At 42.7% G+C, this 25,129-nt stretch overlaps 1 protein-coding gene across 2 annotated transcripts in view; it reads left to right on the top strand.

Moving 5' to 3' along the window:
* Positions 1-14,262, top strand: part of sertad2b (SERTA domain containing 2b) — a 30,038-nt gene extending 15,776 nt beyond the window's left edge. For both annotated transcript variants that reach the window (XM_019882206.1, XM_019882207.1), the window contains exon 2: positions 11,257-14,262. In XM_019882206.1, the coding sequence (XP_019737765.1) occupies positions 11,257-12,466 (1,210 nt within the window). In that variant the 3' untranslated portion in view covers positions 12,467-14,262. The remainder of the gene's footprint in view (positions 1-11,256) is intronic.
* The last annotated feature ends 10,867 nt before the right edge of the window (positions 14,263-25,129 follow it).

The following is a 25,129-nucleotide window of genomic DNA, read 5'->3' as shown; positions in this document are numbered from 1 at the left end:
GTTTGAACCCGATTCAGTGGGACTGTCTCAGTCTTGGAGAGGGGGGTAGTGGTAGTGTTTTGTAACATGCACCACAACACAGCAGCCTGTTAGAATGACTGCAGTTCCTCTTCAGAGTCACTGACTGATTCTCAAGCGTCATATAGGTCGTGTCAGAGGTGTTAGGTCTGTCTGGAGCTGCAGAGGTGTTTGTCTGGTGGCATCTTAAACAATTGGAAGTGCTGCAGGAAAGTCGTCCAGGAGAGTACATGTCTTCAAGCAGCTCATGTTCCATAAGAAAGTGCATGGCATGGGACAGCTTTACTTGCATGTTATACCTATGCGAAGTACGTTTCTGTTTTGGTCAGAGCAGTGACAAGTTTCATTTTATAGCATGCAGTTTAACGGTGAAGTTCAAAGCTTGAATCTTGTTGACACTTCAATAGTTTAATCATTTATGGAGGGGCAAAAATTACTTCTTTCTGTAAATATATATATATTTTTTTTTTTTTTTTGGGGGAGGGGACAACCAACATTTCCTCATTTGTTGATGGTGTCATACTCCTCTAAAACAAGGAAGAATTTTGGAAAATTGTGAACGTTAAGGAAGAGTAGAATACATCCCTAAAAGCTTCTTTCTTTACTTTTGGAAGAAACATATGGACAAGTAGTCACTGATGATGGAGTGGTACACTCGCCTAACTTGTGTGTGGACAGGTGGGGTCGGTTCCTACTCGGTGACGGTGTGAATGTGGGCGCGGATGGTTGTCTGTCCCTATATGTGCCCTGCGACTGACTGCCGACCAGTTCAGGGGGGAGTCGGCCTTCTGCCCAAAGTCAGCTGGGGAAGGCTTCAGGAACACCCCACCACCCTGTTCAGGATAAGCAGTGTTGATAATGGATGGATCTAGACAAGTGACATGTTAGTTTCCAACACCAAAGCTTTGATGCAGTTATTCCCAACCAGGGTGCTTTTGCACATTAGTGTTTCGCAAGGGATCATTAAGATCATCAGGGGTGCTGCGGGAAATTCTCCAGTAATGCTTGTTAATTTGCTTGTAAATGTGTATTCATTAGTTATAAATGTATGTATTCGTCTACCTATGCCAGCGACATATAATGACACACAGATCAATGAAATGTTCTTCCAATATACGGCACAACATAAAATTAATTTGTGTATCTACTTGTTGCCACTCATACAACAGATCTAAGTCCTGTCTTCATGCGAGTATATCAACTTGCTGTAGTGTTCAACAGGCACAGACCTCACAGTAAGTACGTCAAGGTATGAGTAAATTGAAGCGAGATGAACATTATTTCAACAGTCATAATTTTTGTGACACTTTTGTGCAGTGAGATTTTTCGAATGTGAAATGGGTGTCCTGGCTGAATAAAGGTTGGGAAACACTTCTTTAAAGTCTGACATTAAGAGAGTTATTGGAGCCATTGTTGGTAGCTGAACAAGAGATGTATTAAACTGGGATATCTGGTAGTTAGCTGTACATCATTTCTGCAAAAGTAAGGTAGGTGTACTGCTGTCGTGAGGCAAGGAGAGTATACTGCAGCTGCTGGCGAGTACACTGCAGTAATAATGCTGGCATACTTTCGTATTAAGCCAGCTACACTACAATAGCAGGTAAGATATATTGGACTTAGGAGGTGAATATACTCCAGGATCACTCCATCATTAAGGCAGGGATGCCATAGTCGTGAGAGTCATTCTGTAATAAGAGGAAAATAAACTGCTGTAATGAGACAGGTGTGTAGCAGGTATACTGCAGTCGTAAAACAGGTGTACTGACATGTTAAGACATGTACACTTGAATAGTATGGTAGGTCAACTGCAGTAGTGGAGCAGCCATTGACAAGACAGATTGAGGTTGTAGATTTCAGTAGTTCCTGGGGCTGTCGCTGGAAGTGTCAAGATGCGTTTTCTCCCACCAGAGGCTAGCAAGGAAGAGAGGAGTGCTCCACAGCATGCAGACACGTCTGCTGACCTAAATTTACTTACTCCTCTGTCTTTTCTCTTCATACACCTAATGATAATAATTTAAGGAAAGAAACACTTCAGTGGCTGCTATTATTGCGAATGGATGTCATTCCAGAAAGCGCTTTTCATTGTTCAGTGTTAACATACAGTACTCATGATGCGTCATGCGTGTTCTGCTTTAATCAGACACTGAAGCACTTTCTTCAGTCGTTTTAAAGTTTTCCTTTTGAAAAGGGGAATAAAATTAGATATAATATTTAAAATTTGCCTCCAATCCTTGTTGCTGTCAGTCATCAAAAGGACAGTATATTGAAATCCATTCATCCATCCATATTCTTTTCCATTTATTTATCACTGTTCGGGTTTTTAACGTGCTCGAGGCTACACATCGGTGCCTCACGCCCAAAGCCAAAGGCGCGATGCACCCTCGACTGGTCAGCAGCCAATCGCAGGGACCATTCAATAAACAACCATTTACACTCACATTGACAACTAAGGACAGTTGACAGAAATCTCACACAAGCACAGTGGGCACATATAAACTCCACAAAGGAAGGTTGGAACCCGGATTCGAACCCTCAACCCCATAACCAAGACGTGGATGTGCTCACCACTCATCCACCATGCTGTCTTTTTTTAAATCCATCCTCTGAAAGTTAAAGGACACATTTGTGTTCGTTTAACTTTAAAGTAAACACGCATTTTCCATTGAAATCAGCATACGGACAAAACAAATACAAATTCTGTTGTAACGTAATCAATTTTGTATTCACTCACATGAGCATCACAGGCCTGTCCACTATCTCCACGTGAATATGCTCTGCAGGACGTCTAGTAGAAACTGTTGTGCTTTGTAACGAAGCCTGTCATTATGCAGGACGCTGTAGTGTTGTGAACTTGCGGTCTGATACGCAGCTGACCTCTGTCATGTGAATGATATCATGACGTGAGACAGAAACAAACACGTGCGCACACACGCACACAACCAAAGAACATAAATATGTCCCAGGTGAAGTTTGTATCACCATGATGTTAACTCAATGTACTTGTTTGGATCAGTCTGTTACTAAATCCTGAATAATTTGGTCACAACAAATGACCAGGATACTTCGACTTGCAAGTTTTTGAGGTATGAGCTGTTGATTTTTATTTGTTGGTTTGACTTGTGAGCAAAATTTAAGACACTTATTTGTTTGTTTGTGTCTTATTGTTTGGAGATAGTTACCAATTCTTCAATAAAGTGGGCAAGCGTATGCTTAAAGTTTTTTTGCCACTGTAATTTGAATTTTACCGTCAAACTAAATGTCAAATATGGAGGACTAGGCCTGTATTTCAAACAACCAGAAAACTGCTTTGCGAAATCTGCTAGCTTAATACTAACACAGTTCAAAATGCCATTGACAACCTGACAAAAACCATCGATGTTGGGGTGTTATGACTCTTTAAGAGACAGATATTTGAACAAATGGTGCAGCAGCACATATAGACAGACAATATAGCAATACGCACAGGCATATATTCTTTACGCTTTCCAAAAAAAAAAGACTAATATTACCTCAGCTTACTGAGCAATTGTGATCGTCTTTGTGCATATTCATATGCCTGGATTGTAATGCCCCCTGGTGGCCACACATTGGAAAGAGCCATACAATGATTTAAGAATATAAAGTACTGTTTTTATTATCAACACACATAACACATGACAATTATGATGAAACATGCATTTTTGGGAAGGATGGACCAGTTTAGTGGCATTTCCATTCATTTCAATGGGGAAAGATGACTTGAGGCACAAGTGTGTTGACTGTGAAGTGTGGTCATGGAACGATTTAAACTCGTAAGTCAAAGCAGCACTAGGGGTGGGCACTATGGGCTAAAAACAAATAGCTCGTTATTTTTTCAAAAACTCGATCGCCACCACTTGATGATGTTATCCCCCCAAATACTGGAAATCTGCACTTGCCTCACAGAATGGTTATGAGTAGACATCGTTTCTGACCAACTCTTGTTTGCATTTTACCTTTTTCGATACATCTTCTGCAAAACGTACAACCATTTTTATGGCAATATTTAACAATAAAGAATTTCAAATTATGTGCAGGCAATAAAAACAATTCAATATACTGCATCTTTTTTTATATAGCGCTTTCACAACAGCTGCAGCTGTGACAAAGTGCTTTACAGAACATTCAACATAAAATAACAAATATGATAGAACAGAAAAACAGAAAACATCGACAGTAATGCAGTTCGAACAACTGTTCCTACATACGCTTTGTTATTTGAAATGGTTATCGATGAAAGAGGAGAGAATTAAAATCTTGTTGGTTCAAGGGGTGTTTTAATTGATTTTGGAGAATATCTCTGGCAATTTATTTAATCTAGCTTCTCCTTCATGAGAGATATCAGCAAAGTCTGATGTGTAGTATGTAAATGTCTACCATTTGCAGCTACTACAGCAGTCAGAATGAAAAAAAAATAATAAGAGGGTTTCATGGGCGTGTTTCTGTAGCGGTAGTGGAGTCGCAAAATCATGTAATCCTTCACATAGTTCGTGGTAAATCACAAACATTGGCGAATTGTTTTTCACGGTGCATCGTACAATTTCTTTTTTGTTTTTTTGACCGAAGTCAGTCTTGTCAAACCCTTGCAAAATGAGGACTTATCAATTCCTCTGACTTGGCCGTCGACACATGCAGGTTTGCCGAATGGGGATTGCATCACTTCCTCTTCATTTGCAGCCAATTAGTGGACCCCTTCGTTTTTGTACGGCTTTGGACACTGTATTAATTATCGATAATGAAAATCGCGCATCGTGAAAACATCTTTGACGTTAATATCGAGGACGATATCTATCGCCCACCCCTAGGCAGCGCTGTACTCCATTTTATATTCAAAACATGGGTGGGGTGGGTCTCTTCAGGAGACAATCTCAAGTTGCTCATCCTCTGGTTTTGTTTGGAATGTGTTTATGGCGACCACTTTGTGTGTCTTGTTGGCATGCGCGCGCACACACACACACACACACACACACACACACACACACACACACACACACACACACACACACACACACACACACACTGTCGTCTTCATGTGTTGAGCTGCATGTCAGAGTGCAAAGCTGGGCAATTTGAGCAAAGTCCTGACCGAATGTGCCGCTGAATTTGTTCAACTACACACGCACTGTGTTGTGCTACATTCATCTTCAGCGGTGTCTTGTGTGAGTTAGTCTCTTTACTTTGTGCATCCAGAACCTGAAATAGCACTGTATATGCGAGGGGGAGGGGTGGATGTGTAGCACAGGCATGGAAACCAGGGTATCCGGTTTCAGGATCATAATATCACTGCAGTCCATCCACTCGCTCTGCGCTACTGCACAAAACATTCTAACACACTCACTGCGACTGCACGCACTTAAGTATGTTTGTCTAAAAACTCATTCCCTGGCATGATTTTGGACATATTTTTATACATTCAGATCAAAATGGCCACTTTCTCCTTTCAGGATCTCTGTTCAGTTGTTAAGACTTGAAAATATTTGATTGTTTTGATAAAACTTCCAGTTGAAAGCCTGCGATTGGGTTGACATCAGGACATTGGAGGATATTCGTGTGTATAGGCCAGGGCTGCCAAGCTCATTTTTGTTGCAGGTCACATCGGAGTTTCCTTCAGAGGGCCGTTATGAAACTATAGATGGCAGTTCGCGGACGAACTGAATGGTAATGGGTTAGCACGTCAGCCTCACAGTGCCGAGGGTGCAGGCTTCGATTCCGGCTCCAGCCTTCCTGCGTGGAGTTTGCATGTTCTCTCCATGCCTGCATGCATGGCAGGTTAATGGAACACTCTCTAAATTGTCGCTCGGTGTGATTGTGAGCGCGACTGGTTGTTTGTCTGTGTGCCCTGCGATTGGCTGGCAACCTCGCCTACTCCTCGAAGACAGCTGGGATAGGCTCCAGCACGCACGCGACCCTTGTGAGGATAAACGGATTAAAAAATGGATGGATGGATAATTAATTCGAGGAGACATAATGCATATAGTAGTTGATTGTGTTGGAACGGGTCCTCGAGTAAAAAGAATCCTTGAGGCATATTTTCTGACTCAAATACCTGCTTATTTACGTGGGCACTGTCAGGATTAAGTCACGCCAACTGTAGCAACAGTTGTTCCTGTTGTACTATGGCTAGGTGATAGCGCACTATGTATCGCGATAGACACGCAATCGATATCAACAGACAATGCCTTCGATAAAATGTTTGATATAAAAAAAAAAAATCTAGAGGCAAACCCCCAACTATGGCATTATGCGTGCTCTAGGCAAATGTACAGCTTCCTCTAAACACGACGAAGAAGCAGTTAAACCAACAAAGAAGAAGCATCCAAACCAACAAAGAAGCGACATACTGTACTCGCGCAGCACGAGACAATGGCATAATCTTGTTCAAATAAATGACCAGTCGTCCCAATACAACTCTTGCATAGTAACTCAATTAAATACCCCCGGATGGACACGTGGTATACGAGTCAAGGAGTTTCCTGTCTTTAATTAAATATGTCTCTATATTGACCCGTTTATTTGACTTTTTCATAGTTAGGTCGACTTCTTAAGTGCTATATGTTAAAATAAAATTCCCTAAATTCTGCCTTTTTTCTCCAGCTCCTTATTCTCAATAGTAAAAACACACAAACAAAAAAAGACTAATATAAAATACTTATATCGTGATATACTTTTAGATCATATCGCACAGTCTAATGCTGTACATCTCACAAACACGCCGCCAACACGAAAAGAAGGCCAACTTCAAATTCAACCTTACCCGACCAAATAATATATGGACACCCAGCCATCTCATTACCTCTGCATCCCGCGTCCTAGACGCATAATTTTCCCGCGGGACGCACAGTTCCAAATAATGTGTGTTTTTGGGACGCAAGAAAATTTCCCAGTAAAAACAAAAAAAACTACGGTAAATCTTTTTTTCCAGCAACAATCGCAGTTTGACCATCGCCGCCATTGTTGTTTTGATCTCGCGTGATAAGATTTCCGTTCTCGCGAGACGAGATTGGCGAGATCGGCCTTCACCTCGCGGGAAGCAGACGATTTCCAAGTTGTGTAACGTTAAAACAAGTGTTGCGAAAGTTTATTGCAGAGATATCACAGAGGAAGCAGCTAAAGTTGGATCGTTTTTTGTGATGATAAGTTGAGTTTGAGAAAGCCTTGCATCATTGGAAGCAGAGTAAAGAGAGGAGAATTTATGAACTCAAAGACTGAACCATGGGATGAAATAAGAACCTATTTTTCAGCAACTCTTGTATGCCTGAATTATAAAAAATTTTGCAGCATAAGAAATAAACCTATTATCAATGTATATTGTTGTTGTTTGTGTTATTATCACATGCAATTGAATAAGTAGACCATTTCAGAATTCAAAATTTGGGACTCTAAATGCATAATGGGATTCATACTTTTCTGATCAGCGAGTCCCTGGGACTCGCAGGGCTCAAACTTTAAAATTATCACTGGACACCAATGCCTTGGAATGCCTTTATTTTGAAATTGTTCCTACCAGTGTGTCGTGGCGTTATGGCTGACTTGACTCGTTTTCCAGACTGTGTTTGGGGCTTGAAAAACAACCTGTTGCTACCGACACAACGTTATCCTGAAATAATGTTCAATCAGTAATTAGGGGCGCTATAAAAACGACTTAATTATGCTGATACTGTAGTGTATGGTTCGTGTTGCCAGCGTTTCGTGCTAGCTGCTGGCAAAGCTCAAGGTAAATGACCTCTGCACACTTTGATGACAACCTGACACAGTCGCAGTTCCTACTGATCACTTTTGAACAAACCAGCCTTTCTCAAGTGTAATCACTGCTGTAGTACTGACGTCATTTCATCTCATAGACCAAAATATATGGGTAGAAATGTATCTAAAATGGTGTGCTCCTCTGTAAGGTTAAATTTAAGTACAAAATGTTGAATATCTAAAAATGCAGACCAGTTGATCGTTCATTAGTAAGTGGAAAAGTGTTTTTTTTTTTTTTTTTTTTGCTCAAATACCCGATTATCTGATCGAATTTTCAACACGAAATCCGAATACCAAAATATTTGATAGCTACAGCCCTAGTCTATAGCACGTCTGTTTCACAGTTCTGAGTTTGCGGGTTCAAATCCAGCTCTGGCTTTTCTGTGTGGAGTTCAGATTGTCTCCCAGTGCTTGTGTGGGTTTTCTCCAGGCACTCCCAACTTCCTCCCACATTCCCCAAAAATGTTTCTTCGGTTAATTGAAGACTCCCAACAAGGATCAGAATGGTGACGTCTGTCACTTTTTCATTACATAAAGTCATGTGATCTGTCCGTTCAAACTGAGATAGCATGAACTTATTTGTGTGGGGGGGGGGGGAGTGAGGTGGTGAGATGATGAGAAGGCATGGGATGAAATAGAATGAAAAAGCAAAGCAGAAAAGTGTAGAGGTGGGGCAGACGGGAAGGGAAGAGGACGACACTGAAGTGGAATGTAAGGGGTGGGGCACCTCTGGTATGTCAGCCCTGTACACTGCGTGCATAAGTGGTTGAGTTTGAGTCCAAACACCCTGACATGAGTCAGACAGGCACACATGCGCAGCTGCTTCCACTCTCAGTCACACACGCAGGCAAACTGCTTTCAAACTATTGCCGCTCACTCTTTAATGTTCTTCTTAACGACAACCCCGTTTTGTGCAATGTACGTATGTCGGCACCACAGAAGTCAGATTAGTTTATTCTCTCTAAGCAACAACATCGCAAAGCGCAAACACGCGAAAGAGATTCTATGATGCGTCAGTCAGCCTTTCAATTAAAATGTTTCTTTATCAGTGGAACATTTTTACATTCTTAACTGTCCATCCATCCATCATTTTCCTTAAAGGTATAAAAACAAGTTCACCACGATAATGTAAGCATTAAAGCACAACAAAAAAAAAAAGCAACACGCTACCTACAAGTCACTCTGCGTATTGTGATGCTGGGGACTAACTGCGTTCTTCTCTTATGTTCTTCTTCTATTGGCACCTCATTTGATGCTTCACCACCTTTTGAAATAGGTGTTGTTTTAAAAAAGGTCTCCATAAAAACAAAGAAATAGCATGACGCTCAACTTTGCTGAGCTGAAGACCTGTGAGGTACACCGAGATCCTGCGCAATCATTTCCCGTGTGACGTCATACGTGACGTCGGCTTGAATAGGTATTACAAAAGCGAGTGGAAAAGCAAAACACAGTCAGAATGAATCCTTTTGTAAACGCTTTCCGTACCGAGGTTTTGTAAGGTAGGTGGAGGTTTTGAGCCAATTGAATACGGCACACACCCACAACAGTTAATTTAGTGTCACGTCAGGGGCATCCCAACCCCAGTATTTGACACAGTTATTGTTGTGGTCGAGAACTGCTAGCATTGTACGAAGAGTGAATATATCTGTGCCCTTATTTATCTGCACTTGAGACAAGCATACACCCTGAAACTAGCACTACCATTGAATAAGCCTTGAATAGAAAGTTGTCACTCAGCAGGGCGTTTACAAGTGCCTCAGTCCTCTCTGGTGGTACCCTGCTACGAATGGCCTTAAAGTCTCAAGAGAGTGTTCTGACTTCTTGATATATCCAGTACATTAGAACATAAGTTTCAAGTGGAGTCATTATTTCGGTGAGCTGTCTGTTTTGGGTGAACTTGTGTTCATGAATGAAGCCTCAGTTCTATGAAAAGCATAGTCATTTCTTGCGCACGTGTGATCTGATCACCCCCTTGTTGACCTAAGCAGCATGCAGCAGCCAGCATGGTAAGGCGAAATGATTTTTCTCATGTTGCCTGCTGGATACACTTGCCGTGTGTAATGTTGCTCATTCTGCTCCTACCTTTGACTCCACCTTCTTTTCCTCCTCCTCTTCCTTCATACCCCAAAGCCACCCCCTCCACCATTTCGGTCGTTCTTTGTCATCTCTTTGGGTGAATTCCCAGCTGAATTTGTTTGTCATGGCAACCAACCAGTCATGGCGACTGGGCTTGCAGCTCACACTTCCTGTGTGTGTGTGCGCGCGTGTGTGTGTGTGTGTGTGTGTGTGTGTGTGTGTGTGTGTGTGTGTGTGTGTGTGTGTGTGTGTGTGTGTGTATAGCGGCTGGCTCTATGAGCCTGTCAGCCTGGATTAGAATCAAACATACTGCAGTGATGCCTGTATTCACCCTTTCAGTGTTGTTTGTCTCATTTTTTTTTCTGCTCTTCTCCAATCAGATAGGAAAAGTATTTCAAACCGCTGGAATAGTTGCACTTTTTAATATACTGTGTCTCTGTCTTGTGTCTGTGGCGGTATGTCTTGCACACTGAGCGGCTCTGTGCTGTATTCACATAGTGGGAGGGTGGAAGGGGTTTGGCTTCAAATGTGGCCTATGGTCTTGTACTACAGCAGGCAACGCTGCTATTACATAACGCGCGTGTGTGTGTGTGTGTGTGTGTGTGTGTGTGTGTGTGTGTGTGTGTGTGTGTTTGTGCATGCATGCACGTGTGTGTATGTGTTGGGCCCCAGTTTGTAGCAAAAAGGCTCCTATTCTATCTGCTCTTTGGTTTAAATGCTTGCTTTAATCAAACTACTGTTGCAATAACCCCACTGCTTTAAAACAGCCTCATGAAACACTGTACAGTGGTGCCTTGACATGCGAGTGGAAGTAGTTCTGTGACTACACTGTTAACTCAAAATGCTCATATCTCAAATCGTCTTTCCCCATTGAAATGAATGGAAATGCCATTAATCTGTTCCAGCCCAAACCCACCAAAAAATCTCTATCTATCTATCTATCTATCTATCTATCTATCTATCTATCTATCTGTCTGTCTGTCTGTCTGTCTGTCTGTCTGTCTGAACATGTGAAGAAAATGCCACATTTACATTACTGTCAACTTCATTCACATTGGAAAATGACAACAAGAATTTGAGCAGTATGATATTGAATCGAGTCGTAATCGTACTGAATCAAACTGAAGTGGATAATTTCCCCTTCACGGAACTGTCCATGCATCGGGATAATTGAATCGTCTTTAATTGGAGAGATGTACACCTCTATTAGCTATACATACTACATTAATTAATGACATTTGTGGTTCCTTTGTATGTCTATAAAAAAATAAAATTGGGGGACCATTGGATTTGGTTGATGAATTTCACACTTGATAGTTGGGCAGGAACTCCTGATATTTGCAAAGCAATTTAAAAGTGAACTTTCCATAATTTGCCTTTTTTTTTCTCTTTGCGTTCCAGATTTATGTTCAGTAAAGGTGCCAAGCGAAAACTGGATGAGGATGAAGAGGTGCTGGAAGGCAAAACGCTGGAGGCGTCGGCGGCAGGAGGAGGATTCGGCCTGGGCCACGAGGGCCTGTCCAAGGTGTCGTACACCCTTCAGAGGCAGACCATCTTCAACATCTCACTAATGAAGCTGTACAGCCAGCGGCCACTGAACGAGCCCAGCCTGGAGCGTCGCGTCCTCATCAACAACATGTTGCGGCGTATCCAGGACGAACTGAAGCAGGAAGGCTCCTTGCGGCCATTGCTTCTGCCGCCGTCGCCGCCGCCCGACGATCCAATGGACGAGGGCTTCCGTGAGGCCCCGCCCACATTTGGAGTTCTGTCAGCAGCGGTGACGGCCCAGGTGTCCCCACCTTCCGCGTTGTTGATGCCTATGATCATTCCTCCACCTTCGCCACACCCGTCTGTGCCCCCCGCCTGCCCGCCTCCGTTGGATGTCTGCCTCACGCCAGCGTCTTTGCTGGAGGACGACAGCGCGGATTCTTCCTTCTGCACGTCATCTCCGCCCACTCCCCCTCTCTCACCTCCCCCGTTACAAAGTCAGACGTCCGCCGCCATCTCTCCGCCTCCTGCCTCGTCCAGTGACGTGAGTGACATGGCTTTACGTCCTTCTACAGCCATAAACAGGACCGCAGCAGCCAATTCAATGACAGTAACTACCTCCCTCACTCCCACCACACTCACCCACGCCTCCCACTTGACGGCCTCGTCCCCTGCATCCTTGGGCCCGGCAAAGGACTGCAGAACGTCGGGCTCGAAAACCGAAGCAGCTTGTGTCTCCTTAGCAGAAGGCTGCTGTGCCGAGCTTCGACCGATGGATGCCCTGCCCGCAGTGGCCCCCGTTGCCCCCCTTGACCTTTACCCCTCTCATTCCCCCCATTCCACACCCTCTGGGTTCCTCACCGACCTGGCGCTGGACGACGTCCTCTTCGCCGACATCGACACGTCCATGTACGATTTTGATCCCTGCGTGACGGCGGGGGTGGTTAGCGTGTCGGCCGGCACCAGCCTCACCAAAATGTCCCCGGTGGTGACGGCGGATGACCTCCTTAAATCCCTAACGGCTCCGTACAGTAGCCCCACCCCACAGGTTTCAGCCAATCAGCCTTTTAAAATTGATCTGACAGAACTTGATCACATCATGGAAGTGTTGGTTGGTTCATGACAAGCAGGCGCCCCCCACCTTTTACAAACAGACACTGCAATCTAGACAAGAGACTGAAATGAATATTTCGACAGATCTGGGATTTGTTTTTCTGCTTGTTTTTCATTTTGTGGTTTTAAAGTTTGCAATTTTAATTTTCCTACTACTACTAGTACTACTACTACTACTACTACTTCTACACTGTGCATGGACTGTCCTCACCTTTCCAAACACAGAAATGAAATTATTGGGAAGCAAATATAGAAATCAGTTTACATTTTGATGCTGGTGAGGACCTCCAAGGAATTCATTTGCTCAGATGAACATAAGTCTAGTTTTAACCTGGAACATTGACCTTAGCCATAGTCCTCAACGTGTCGCTTTTTTTTTTTTTTTTAGCAGACAATCCTAAGAGGGTCCTCACCAGTACAGAAATTTATGGAGAAACACACTCACACAGACACGCTGACAAACACACACACACACACACACACACACACACACACACACACACACACACACACTGAATGTGTGTCTTTTAGGAGATGAGTGCCTTCCAAAAAACATGACCACTTATTCAATTCTTGTTTTTTTTCCATTTCCTCTAAGTTGTTGTTTTGTCATATTTTTTAATTTATTAAATTTACTGTTCACTTAGTGAGTAATGTCCTCATGATCAAATAATAATAATTTCATTGTCTTTTATTACAGATGCCTTCATGTTGAAAACCCATCTTTCTCTCAGAAGGAAATAGTCCGCCACTCATTAATCATTCTTTGGTAATATTTCTGACACTCTTCAGAGCGGGTGATTCGATGTTGATCTCAGTTCAGGTCTGGCTTTACAAACCTGCTGGTGCAAAGCGGTGTGAGATGCTATTTTCTACGGGCTTTTTTTTTTTTTTTTTTTAAATGCCGGGCAGAATTCTGATCCAATACAGAGTCGATAGACTTTGTTGTGTTTACATTAGAAACGGTTGCGGAATCTTGTGCTCCGGTCAGGTGGACAAGTGTCTAAAGTCCAACTGAAACAGAGACATGCACAAGAATTGTAAACAAATCAGCTATCACATATCGCAGGCAAAGCCATGGTGGCACTTTGGTGACGCAATTATTTTCTTAAAATTGTATGAAGACAAATGCGTAAGTGTATTTCTAGCAATGCCTTCTTTTGTTTGTTTGTTTGTTTGTTTGTTTTTTGTTACAGCCGATTTAGTAAGTTGAGTGACAGGCAAATTACAGCAAGGCATACAGTATTACACAAAGCCCATTTGCACAAACCGTATGGTTCAGAATAGAAGCTCATATTTACTAAATCTCAGGGTTTTACTCACTATTGTGCAGCACTGTCATGAGGTTTACCCCAAACACCCTAGATGTTTATAAACATACTCAATTCCTGGAGGGCTAAATCTGCCCAGTAATCACTTTCAAACTGATACTTCCAGTTGTTGCACAGTTGTGGCCGTAAAGCGTTTTGTCTCACACGAAAAAAAAAATAAAATTATTACAACTTTGCCAATGTCGGTGTCACATATTAAGCCAAAATGTGCACCGATTCTATAGTACCGTATTTCCTTAAATAGTGGTCTTCACTCTTAACCGATCCCTGAATAGATCCTCCTTTCCCCTCCCCTCTCAGAAAAAAATTCCTTATGCATCTACTGCATTAGTACAATTCATACAAAAGTGTGCTGCAGTTGGCTTGCATCTAGTCCAAGGGTGCCCCCCATCGCTTCCCCAAAATCAGCTGGGAAAGGCTTCGACCCCTATGACCTTAATGAGTAAAAGCAGTATACACTGTGAAAAAAAAACAACCTATAGAATCTACCCAATAAATGACGCAATTTACAGCCACTATAAGTGGGTCAATTTTAATCAGATATTTTAGATAAAGGGCGGCCCGGTGGTCGACTGGTTAGTGCGTCGGCCTCACGGTGCACAGGTGCAGGGTTCGATTCTGGCTTCAGCCTTCCTGTGTGGAGTTTGCATGTTCTCCCCGTGCCTGCGTGGGTTTTCCCCAGGGGCTCCGGTTTCCTCCCACATTCAAAAAACATGCGTGGCAGGTTAAATGGAACACTCTAAATTGTCCCGAGGTGTGAGTGTGAGTACCCTAATGCAAAAGCTATGAAATAAATTGAGTAAAGTTTCCCTCACCTTTATTACATTCTGCAATAAAATTACTCATAAAAAAATTGAGGTAAAAATGTTGGTGATGTGTAGTAATAATTTTACTATCAACAACTAATTATTACTCAAAATTAATTAATATGAGTAAAATGGTGAATGGACTTTTACTCACAATTGAAAGCTCTTTGACAGTCTTCTCATTCACCCAACTGATGACATAGTATCGAGAGAAACCGGGGGCTCGGTTTCTTGCTCAAGGGCACAACGACATGGTCACAAGTGTTGAGGATTGAACCCACAACCTTTGGGTTGGGAGTCAACCACGTGACCATGGCGCGGATAGCCTAGCACGTTGCGTGATTATATTGCAGTAAATATAAGACTGTAACCAGATGTGAGGTAAACTTTACTCAATGTATGTATTTTGTATAGCTTTATTGAGTAGATTCTATAGTTGTTTGTTTTTTTAAGTGTAGGGATATTTTACTACATTTTTCTAGGTCTAACCTTTATTTTATAATTGCTTTTTTACCTAAAATAATCAGGGAAATGTTACATGATTTTCATATTTATCACTCCAATCATTTTTACAGTGTCGGATATTGATAGATGCCTGGTCCCCCCCCGCAGTTGAGAACATAAATATCCCTGACCACTATGTGAGGAAATAAGGTATTTTCCTGTTTATCATGTGTATGTAGCAAACAAACAAACAAAAAAAAAATCTTTTAATCGGCCACTTTGGCTGTGTTCATATCTGTACTTTTTTTCCTATTTTTTCCAGTTTGCTTAGCGTTCACATTGGGGTAGTCGTAACTGACCAAAAGGTGGCCAGTCTACATTAGACGCATAAAGTCACAACTGCGTTTCTGATGTCTCATTGGACAGAAGTCCAAATTTTCCTTTCAAAATACCTTTCAAGTCTGGCCGGTCGGTTTGTTTTGGCGCACACCGGGGAGCGGATAAAGGCCGTTCACACTTGACCAAATGAAGCGCACAGTTGGAGCAATCGCACCTGTGTTCGTTGTAACCAAGCCAAGCAGCATCACAAAATTCAAAACTGCCTTAACTCAGATGCATTTTTTGAAATAGGCAGCTACCAAGATTTGGTTTGTTGTTTGATTTCATACTTGACGAGCGGTAAGGCACACAAGAGAGCCTCTTTGTGGACACAAGCAATCCAGTTTCCATAATATCTTCTCTTTCAAGCTCATACTTGCTCTCATCCGATATTGGTTGCACTCCCAACATTCACAATACATCAATTTGTCATCTTGGTCTTGTCCATGGTCACGACTCAATGAACTATTTTTCTGTAGTTGTCCCCCCCGGCAAGCAGCCAAGTCGCTGCCATGTTTTTAGCGTGTGGCCCAGCTCGTTTGCCTAAAGAAGAGCAACACTTAGCAATTGGCGAATACTCAATTTCCCTTGTGCAATATATACCTAATAATTATTTGCTAGGGTATTGCTATAAAACGCAACGATAAATGCCGCTTTGATATTTGTACCCTTTTGATTTCTCTCCCATTGCGCTTTAGTGTATCAGCTGATGAGAAGAAGTCAAGGTTGTCAAGGGAGCTGCCGACACGATATGCTCAGTTTACTGCGCTAGCCAAAAGTGAAAGGTGTTCAAGTAACTTTCCCAGTCTGCCTTTGACCCCTCGCAGTACCATCAGCACCGCTTCTCATTTTTTACACAACTGCATCAGGTTTCTGTCCCTATGTTTTAAGTTTGTTTGTGGTGTTTTTCTCTGTCGAATGAAGTTATTTATTCTTTTTTTTTTCCTGCTCTGTGTAAATATATTTATTTTAATTTGAAGTGAACTTTTGGATTGTAAATAAGTATGAGATTGTGTAGTCAGAATGTACTCCGCTCCAGATAGGATTGTATCTGAGCGTGGAATTAGCATGGACTTTTGTATACAGGGGTCTTTTTGGTTCCTTTTTTGTATGTCTTTTATACTCTTCTGTTGACTGTTTTCCAACTGAACTGTTTATGCAGCAATACGCAAAAAAAAAACTAAACAAAACAAGAACCCACCTGCAAGATATCAATATTCCAAAGCTTGTCATAGATGCCTCAATGCCAAATGTGTACATAGGATGAATGACAAATGAGCTCCTGGGACTTCACGGATCAGTTTTCCTTACTGAATTTGTTCAGCACTGTGCAAGCATGTGACACAGCACTACTTCCTGGGATCGACTGACCGGAGTCAAGGCTGAGTTCCTCCAAAGGCTGTATTTTTCACAGACCTTCGAGTTGTGCCTTGTTCTATTCAATGGAACACAAAACCCTCTTTCTCTTTGTCTCTCTCTGTCTCTGTCTCTGTCTCTCTCTCTCTCTCTCTCTCTCTGTTTGTAAGAGAAAAAAATATATATATATGAGATAAACTGACTGCTGACTATGAATTTAAAAGTCTTACTTTTGTAGTTTTATAAATATGAATATAAACATACATACACACAAACACACACACACACACACATATACAATAAACTGTAAAAGAACACGACTTGTGGATTTCTTTTAAAAACTGGAATCAATCTAGCCACTGAGGCACATTCCCACCTCAGCTGTGCACACCTGTCACCTTAATTCATCCATCAATCCATCAATTTTCTATGCTTCGTAATCTGCGCACAGAGAGGCGGACAACCTTTCACCAGCCCATTCACACGGCTACTGTGTGGCAACTAAAGCAGTGCTAGTTGCATCGCAGTAAACCACTAAAACCAGTACATCCACCATCATTCGATGAAAGCAGTTACATACATACATACAGTATACATGAGAGTACTGTATAGAAGGGTTCCCATGGGTCCTTAAAGTTCATCAAAATCCATAAAAAATACGTAAAATTATGTTCTTAATTGTCCTTAATTTTCAGGGAAAGCCTCAAAAATCAATAAAAATCCTTAATATTTTTTTAAAATTCAGTTTTAGATTTCCTAAATTTAATTTTTTCTTCATGTACTTTATTTGAGAATCAATTCAAGTTTTTTTCATTTTCCTGCCTGTATTACAGGTAGGAAAATGAAATTTTGACAAAGTATCTCAAATAAAGGGTTAGCTCGGGTCGGGAACCTTTTTGACTAAGAGAGCCATAAAAGCAAAATATTTGGAAATGTATTTCAGTGAGAGCCATATATGTAAATGTCAGTATAATAAGCCTCTGAATGTATTTTTTAAAATAATTTTGTGATAATACTTACCATTAATGTGAATGGTTTTCCGTTCCTCACGATTGCCTAAAAATCCAGCAAAACTATCGGAATGCCGGGTCCATACGCGAAGTTACTGCTGGCTAGCTTTCACACTGCTCAGTAGCTTGCTCGCTTCCTTGCGGCTATCTCTCGCACAGTGTTTTGATGCGAACGTAGCATGGGGCGTGTCAAAGTGCCGCTCTGCATTCGACCGTTCCATCGATGGTATTTTGACATTGCAAATCAGACACACCGCAGAACCCGTTCTCTCCACAAAGGCGAATCCTTCGGTCCATTCGTCCTGAAGTCTACCAAACTCGTCATCTTTTTTCTTTTCGCCATCTTATTCGCTAAGAATTAGCTTTGAGCTCATGGCTGAGCGGGTTGATTCAAAAGGGGGCGTATACCTGTTTCCACAGCAACGGCAACGTTGGCCAGTATCATCCAATCAAAATGGCTCCTGGAGCCAACTGCAGCCCAAACAGGAAATAAGCAGTGAAAAATCCATCGATGGATGCATTAATAAACAAACGAGAATATTTTTTTTTATCTGCGAGCCAGATGCAATCATCAAAAGAGCCATATATGGCTCGCGAGCCATAGGTTCCCGCCCCCTGGGTTAGCTGATTGCCCCTGAAAATAAAGATGTGCCCTTCCTTTGGCAGCAATGATTTGAACACCGGCTCAGTGATATGTGGCTTTCTGTTCAGTCCACATATTAAATCCACCGTGAATCCCCTGCTGAATGGAGAAAAAGTCCTTAAAATGGCTAAATTAGCCCTCAAAAGCCCTTAAAAGGTCCATAAATAAAAAGCAAGTGGAAGAGTGGGAACCCTGTGACCGAACCTCAGAACTGTGAGGCCGACATGCCAACCACGAGGCCTTCTTGTACTTGAATGACTTTGCATACCTCTTGATGCCATGTGACATTTCCATTTTGACAGGTTTCACTTTCGTCACCATTAAAAATAAACAATGTAAATGGGCCTTTCACCTTTTCTACCTTAGGTAGTCAGAGCGCCTGAATGCTTTTTGCTCATGTACCAATTAATTATGCAGTATCAGGAGCAACTGGCGGTTCAGTATCTTTCTCAATGACACTGCGACGTGGTCACAATGGTTCAGGATCACTCACAACCTTTGGATTGGGAGATGCCCACTCTTCCATTGAGCCATCCTCTCCTTTCTCTTGCGGTTGGAGCCAATGACGTTGGCGCCCAAATTCAACTCTCTTACATTGCTGTTGGACATTGTGAGCAATACAATCTATTCTCGACACCATTGGGTGTTGCGATGCAGCATCACAAGAATTAGTGAATTCAATGTGGACATTGAACGTCATCAAAAGTTATTTTTGTACCACGTCTGTCACAGTTCTGCTCCATTGTTGAACTGTGTGCTCTCTCGATGACTTTCCACTGACCCCACCACTGCTACATTCATATTCTCCCCCGTGACTGCCTGACTCCAGTTTTAATGTTTCCAGTGGACCCATGCTTTCATGTTTTCTTTGCCGTCCGGGATCTAGAAAATCTGTGGTGCTCCTCCAGTGATTCTTGTGGGCCACCCTTGAAGAGAACACAGGCAAGTTTGTTCGTTGCCACGGACCTGGGCCCAGGCCAGGACCACCCTCCTCCTTTCTGCCAAGCAGTATGCAACCCCTGCCAACTGTCCCTGGACTGAAGCCCTCACCAATCAAACCGGCCAGAAGTGTGGTTGCCCACCTGAGACCTTTTGGTAGGACCCATAGACGTTGGCACCCAAGTTCAACTATCCAACATTGCTGCCAGATATTGTGAGTGACACAACATATTGGCTACATGATTGGGTGTTGCGACGCAGCATCTTATGAATTTCAGTTTACTGAGTGGCAGTGGGGGTGGCCCAGTGGTCGACTGATTAGCTTGTCGGCCTCACAGTGCAAAGGTGCAGGGTTCGAACTTGGGAAGCTTGGGTCTCTAAAAATAATGAGATTTTTTATTTTTTTTAAATTACAGAATTATTTCATTATATAAAAGGCCCTAGTATGTTTACCTTTACTATGGTTACTAATTTGCATACTTTGTGTCATATTCTTACGTGAAAAGCGAGTTCATGTGACTTTGGCATGGAAGGTGTCACACGTGGCTGGAGGAACGGAGACAGAACCTGCGGCATAGTCGGAAATTTTGAGCTAGTGTGTGCACATTGTTGTGAGTTCGAGAGGCTCCAGCAAGCCCGGGACCCTCGTGAGCATAAGCTTTTCTGATAATAGATGGTTGGAGGGATGATTTGTGCAACGTTTTCCATGTACTCATGTCACCGTGTCGTGTGGTTAAGTCAGGGGTCTGCAACCCAAAATGTTGAAAGAGTCATATAGGACAAAAACAAAAAACAAATATGTCTGGAGCCGCAAAAAAATAATAGCCTTCTATAAAACTTACAATGAAGGGAACACATGCTGTATGTATGTATGTAGGAGACTGGACTGTCTCAGAATTGTTTATGTTATTCATTCCTTCGTTGTGTGTTCACAAACGCCCCCATAGAATTTATTTTGTAATTTCCTCACTTGATTTTGATTCACGTTTTTAATTATTTATAATCCTTTATGATAATATTATCTAAAATGATCTTTATCTTTATTACTTAAGTAATAAAGTGGCGTTCGTCCCACCCGGGGATCGACCCCGCGGGCCAAAAACTTTCACTTTTCCATTTTGTAGGTTTCTACCAAGAGAATGCTGGGAAAATTTTGTATTGTGGAAAACAAAACGCCGAAAGAATCTAGATCTTAGTCTTGTAAATAGTAGTGGCCCTGCACAATTCAGTCTTTGTAAAATCTCAGTCTGAGACTAGGCTGAGACCAAAAACTCTGTTACTTGTACACATGTGAGCACGTGTGATATGATAGTCTTCCAAGGGAATTCTCAGTCTTCAGATGTGTAGGTAGCTTAAGGTGTCCTCCTATCCGAGGCGGACCACAGATAGTCGGATAAGCATCATTGCTATCTTTGATATGTTCAAATGGTCTGTCAAGTATATCTTACAGTATGTGAAATGTAGTTAGCAATATTTTTTTAGCTGTTTAGCTCATACTACCTAGATTTTGAAAACAATACATTGTCTTCCAAGGATTGCGTGAGTGGGGTTAGTCAGTAAACTCGTGTTTATTTCCAACAAAACACCAATTGTATGGACGTATAGCTGACGGAGGAACGATGACATCACAAAAAGCAACTGAACGACTATAGGCCTGTCGCTCTGACATCTGTGGTCATGAAGTCCTTCGAACGCCTTGTGCTGAACCACCTAAAGAACATCACCGGACCCCTGCTGGACCCTCTGCAGTTTGCCTACCGAGCAAACAGGTCTGCGGAGGATGCAGTCAACATAGGGCTGCAATACATCCTTGAGCACCTCGACAGCACAGGGACCTACGCAAGGATCCTGTTTGTGGACTTCAGCTCTGCGTTCAACACCATCCTCCCGGAACTCCTCACCTCCAAACTTTTCCAGCTCGGTGTGTCCCCTACGATCTGCCAGTGAATCTTCAGCTTCCTGACGGGACGGACACAACAGGTGAGGCTGGGAAGGACAACATCATCAACACGCACCACCAGCACTGGAGCCCCGCAGGTATGTGTCCTCTCTCCACTGCTCTTCTCCCTCTACACGAACAATTGCACCTCAACACACCCAGCCGTCAAACTCATAAAGTTCTCAGACGACACCTCAGTCATCGGTCTCATCAAAGGCGACGACAAGTCTGCGTACCGACAAGAAGTGGAGCAGCTGGCGCTCTGGTGCAGCCAACATAACTTGGAGCTGACCACGCTCAAGACTGTAGAGATGATTGAGGACTTCAGGAAAAATCCTTCACCACAGCTGCCCCTCACACTGTCCAACTGCCCTGTGTCAACCGTCAAGACCTTCAAGTTCCTGGGAATCACACTCTCCCAGGACATGAAGTGGGAGGTTAACACCAACGCCATCCGGAAAAAGGCCCAGCAGAGGATGTACTTCCTGAAGCTGCTGAGGAATCATGGCCTGCCACAGGAGGTGCTAACACAGTTCTACACAGTAGTCATCGAATCTATCCTGTGTTCTTCCATCACGGTTTGGTTTGGGGTCGACACACAAAATCCGACTGCAACGGACAATTAGGACTGCGGAAAAAAATAATTGGCACCACCCTACCCACTCTTGAGGACCGCAAAATCCAAGACAAGGGCACGGAAAATCTGACTGGACCCCCCACACCCTGCCCACCACCTTTTCCAGCTATTCCCCTCAGGCAAGCACTACCGATCCATGCGCACCAAATCCAGGAGACACTTAAACAGCTTCTTCGCTCTAGCCATTAACTCCCTAAACAGTAAACCAAATCTACCTTTATAGTGGCTCTTTGCAATTTTGCACACCCCTGAGGAACAGCATTACGGCAATAATCATTGTAGCTCCAGCTCGGTACTTACTTGAACCATTGTCACTGATCTATATTTCACAGCACCAGACACTCAAGCACTCAAGGACATCTGTACAATTGCACACTGAAACTTTTTCTATAAATACTGCTACTGGTCACTTTAAAATGGTGCAATGATCATCTGCAACAACTGCACAACTGTTATCGTATTGTATTCTACCACTGATCACTTTAGCTCTGCTTGATACTTTGCACATTGTCTGACAGCTGTCATTGAGTGGTACTACCCCACAACGGCACCCTTACATTACGGAATGTCCTTCCATATTTATTTGTCATGTCATAAATGCTTATTGTAGTTGCTTGTTATTGATGATACTAGTGTAGTCTGTACTACCAGAGACAAATTCCTTGTGTGGTCTACATACTTGGCCAATAAAGACGATTCTGATTCTGAAAAGCACACACTTCTTTTGTATGGTAGCTCGTACTGCTCTTCTCTATAAGGACTGTGTCCTAGACTCCTTACCATGTGACATGTATAAAACATGCCAGCCCACGGAATGCAGAAAAGGGAACCTGAACTTGCAACTGAACCTCCTGCCACCCCATGTAAAGCTTCCAAGAATCATCACTGCTTATCCAAATACTGTTGCTGCTTTTTGACCTGCATGGAGCTCTTTCTCTGAGAAGAAAAGTTCAAAAGTACCGAGTCATCTGACCAAAGATATTCTCCTTGAAGCGTTTGGTTGAAAAGCATTATTTTAGTGATACATTCTGTAATACAGATAACATTGAGTGTTATCCATCTGTTTTCTATAACACTCATCCTCATCAGGGGGTGAGCGGATACCTAACCCAGCTAGCTGACTTTGACAAGCTTTCAATCTCATATACTGTACACTTAAGGGCAATTCAAAGTCTTCAGTGAAGCTAACATTCAAGTTTTTGGAAAGTAGGAGTAAGCCAGGCTCCTTGCAAACGTACATAAGCATCGGTCAAACACGCAAAGTAGACGCAGGAAGGCACACGCCTGGATTTCACCCCAGACCTCACAAATATGAGGCGGATGTGATAACAGTGAGTCCTTGGGAGTTGAATTTTATTGATGCCTGTGGTGCACTGGTTGTTTATCTTTGCACCAAATCTTGACTGTCTGCATAACACACTATCTTCAGAAAAAAGCTCAGCCTTTCGGTCGGTCTCCCACTGTGTTTGATTTCCTTTCTCAATGACAGTGGCACAGCACCAACATTTGCCACTGTTCGACAGTCATGCCTTCTGGTCCGCAGGGCTGCTGGTTATTTCCAGCATTTAGGCCACACAGCTGTGAGGGGAAGGGGGACAGTCTGTCTCTGTTGGCGAAGAGAGGGAGGGATAGTTTCGCTCAACTTAGCAACAGCCCAGCAAAAGTCAGCAAGGACAACGCAGAAGACAGTTAAGAAGGCAGGCGAGGACACGGAGGGCGGCTTCTCAAGAGAAAGACCAAGCATTTCCTTTCAGACATGCATCCATAAAACATGAACATGATTATCTGTCACTCGTATTTCTCTTTCTTTTGATCTCAAACATACTCATAAATATCAAATGTGTGTGTTTAAAAAAATGCAGTAAAATCTCAACTCGTCAATGCTTCTTTTGAACAAGAAAACAACCCAAAAAAACGAACAATCATCACACCACTACCTGTATATGATTCCCAATTCCAATAGCCCAATGAGGATTTTTTTTTTTAATAGATAGGTGCATGGGGTGCAAAACTTGCAGATCATGAAATTGTATCAATGACATTAACATCAAGCACTGTCTTTGAAAGAAAACAATTATGGTAGATCATTAACCGATTTTTTTAAAACAATCTTTATTGAACAAGTCAGGATACAATTCTCAGTAAACAGAAAACAAAACGAACACGTTACATGCGGATCATTAACCGATTCCAGAAAGCGGTGCGTGCGTGACTGTTGACGTCAGCAAGCGCCGGTAAACTGCAGCGTCATTCTACCGCCATCTTGTGGCGGATTCAGGGTCAGATCACAGACACATGAATTACAAAACGAGGAAAACGTATTTAGGCCGTTAGCGTTGGCTTGAGAAGACCGTTTGATTTGTTTTCTTGATATGCTGTCTTTCAGCATTGCTGCTCGGTTTAGCTGTGAATACGGCATGTGCATAAATAGTATCCAAACCGGCTGTAGCGCCCCCTAGGAGATTGAGCGCTGGCCATGGTGCTGAGACCATGCTCCTGTCTCGTCTTTTCTGCTCATCCCATGTGGATTTTTCAATGCATTTCGAAACACTTGAATTATTTATCAGTGTATGAGAAACTGGTGGACTTAAGCACAGGGGACTGGTGGCTAGTGCGTATCCATCAGAGTTGAGAGGTCTTCTGCGCTTCCTTCCACATTCCAAAACATCCATGATAGGTTCATTGGGAGCACGAATGGTTATCTGGCTATAGGAGCCTTGTGATTGACTGGCGACCAGTCAAGCTTTTATTCCGTCTCTCGCCCAAAGGCAAGCGCTTAAACGCTTTAGAAAAGGGCTGGGTTCAAGGATTCACTGAATTTCATTGTCATACTGAAACACATTTCCATATGATATGGCATGAAAGACGATACCCGAGGTCCCTGGTTATCCCATTAAATTACGATTCCCTAGACTTGTGAAAATAATATGATCAAATAAATCTGATCAACTCTGTAAGGCAGAGGTCCCCAACCTTTTTTGCACCACAGCCCGGTTTCATGTCAGACAATATTTTCAGGGACCGGCCTTAAGGCCGGATAGATACAACAATATAATATGATTTGACCTGCATGAAAAGTGTGGTATTTTCGCAACATAATAATAAACAAGATTCATGACACGAGGAACGTCCTATCTGGCCGCAACATTCTCTGGTCACTATGGTAACGTTTAAATGTGCCTTCAAAATA

The sequence above is a fragment of the Hippocampus comes genome, unplaced genomic scaffold (genome assembly GCF_001891065.2).
Source record: "Hippocampus comes isolate QL1 unplaced genomic scaffold, H_comes_QL1_v1.1 scaffold36, whole genome shotgun sequence".
Lineage (NCBI taxonomy): Eukaryota > Metazoa > Chordata > Actinopteri > Syngnathiformes > Syngnathidae > Hippocampus > Hippocampus comes.
Note: the sequence above shows the minus strand (reverse complement) of the source record. Positions and strands in the feature narration are given on the sequence as shown.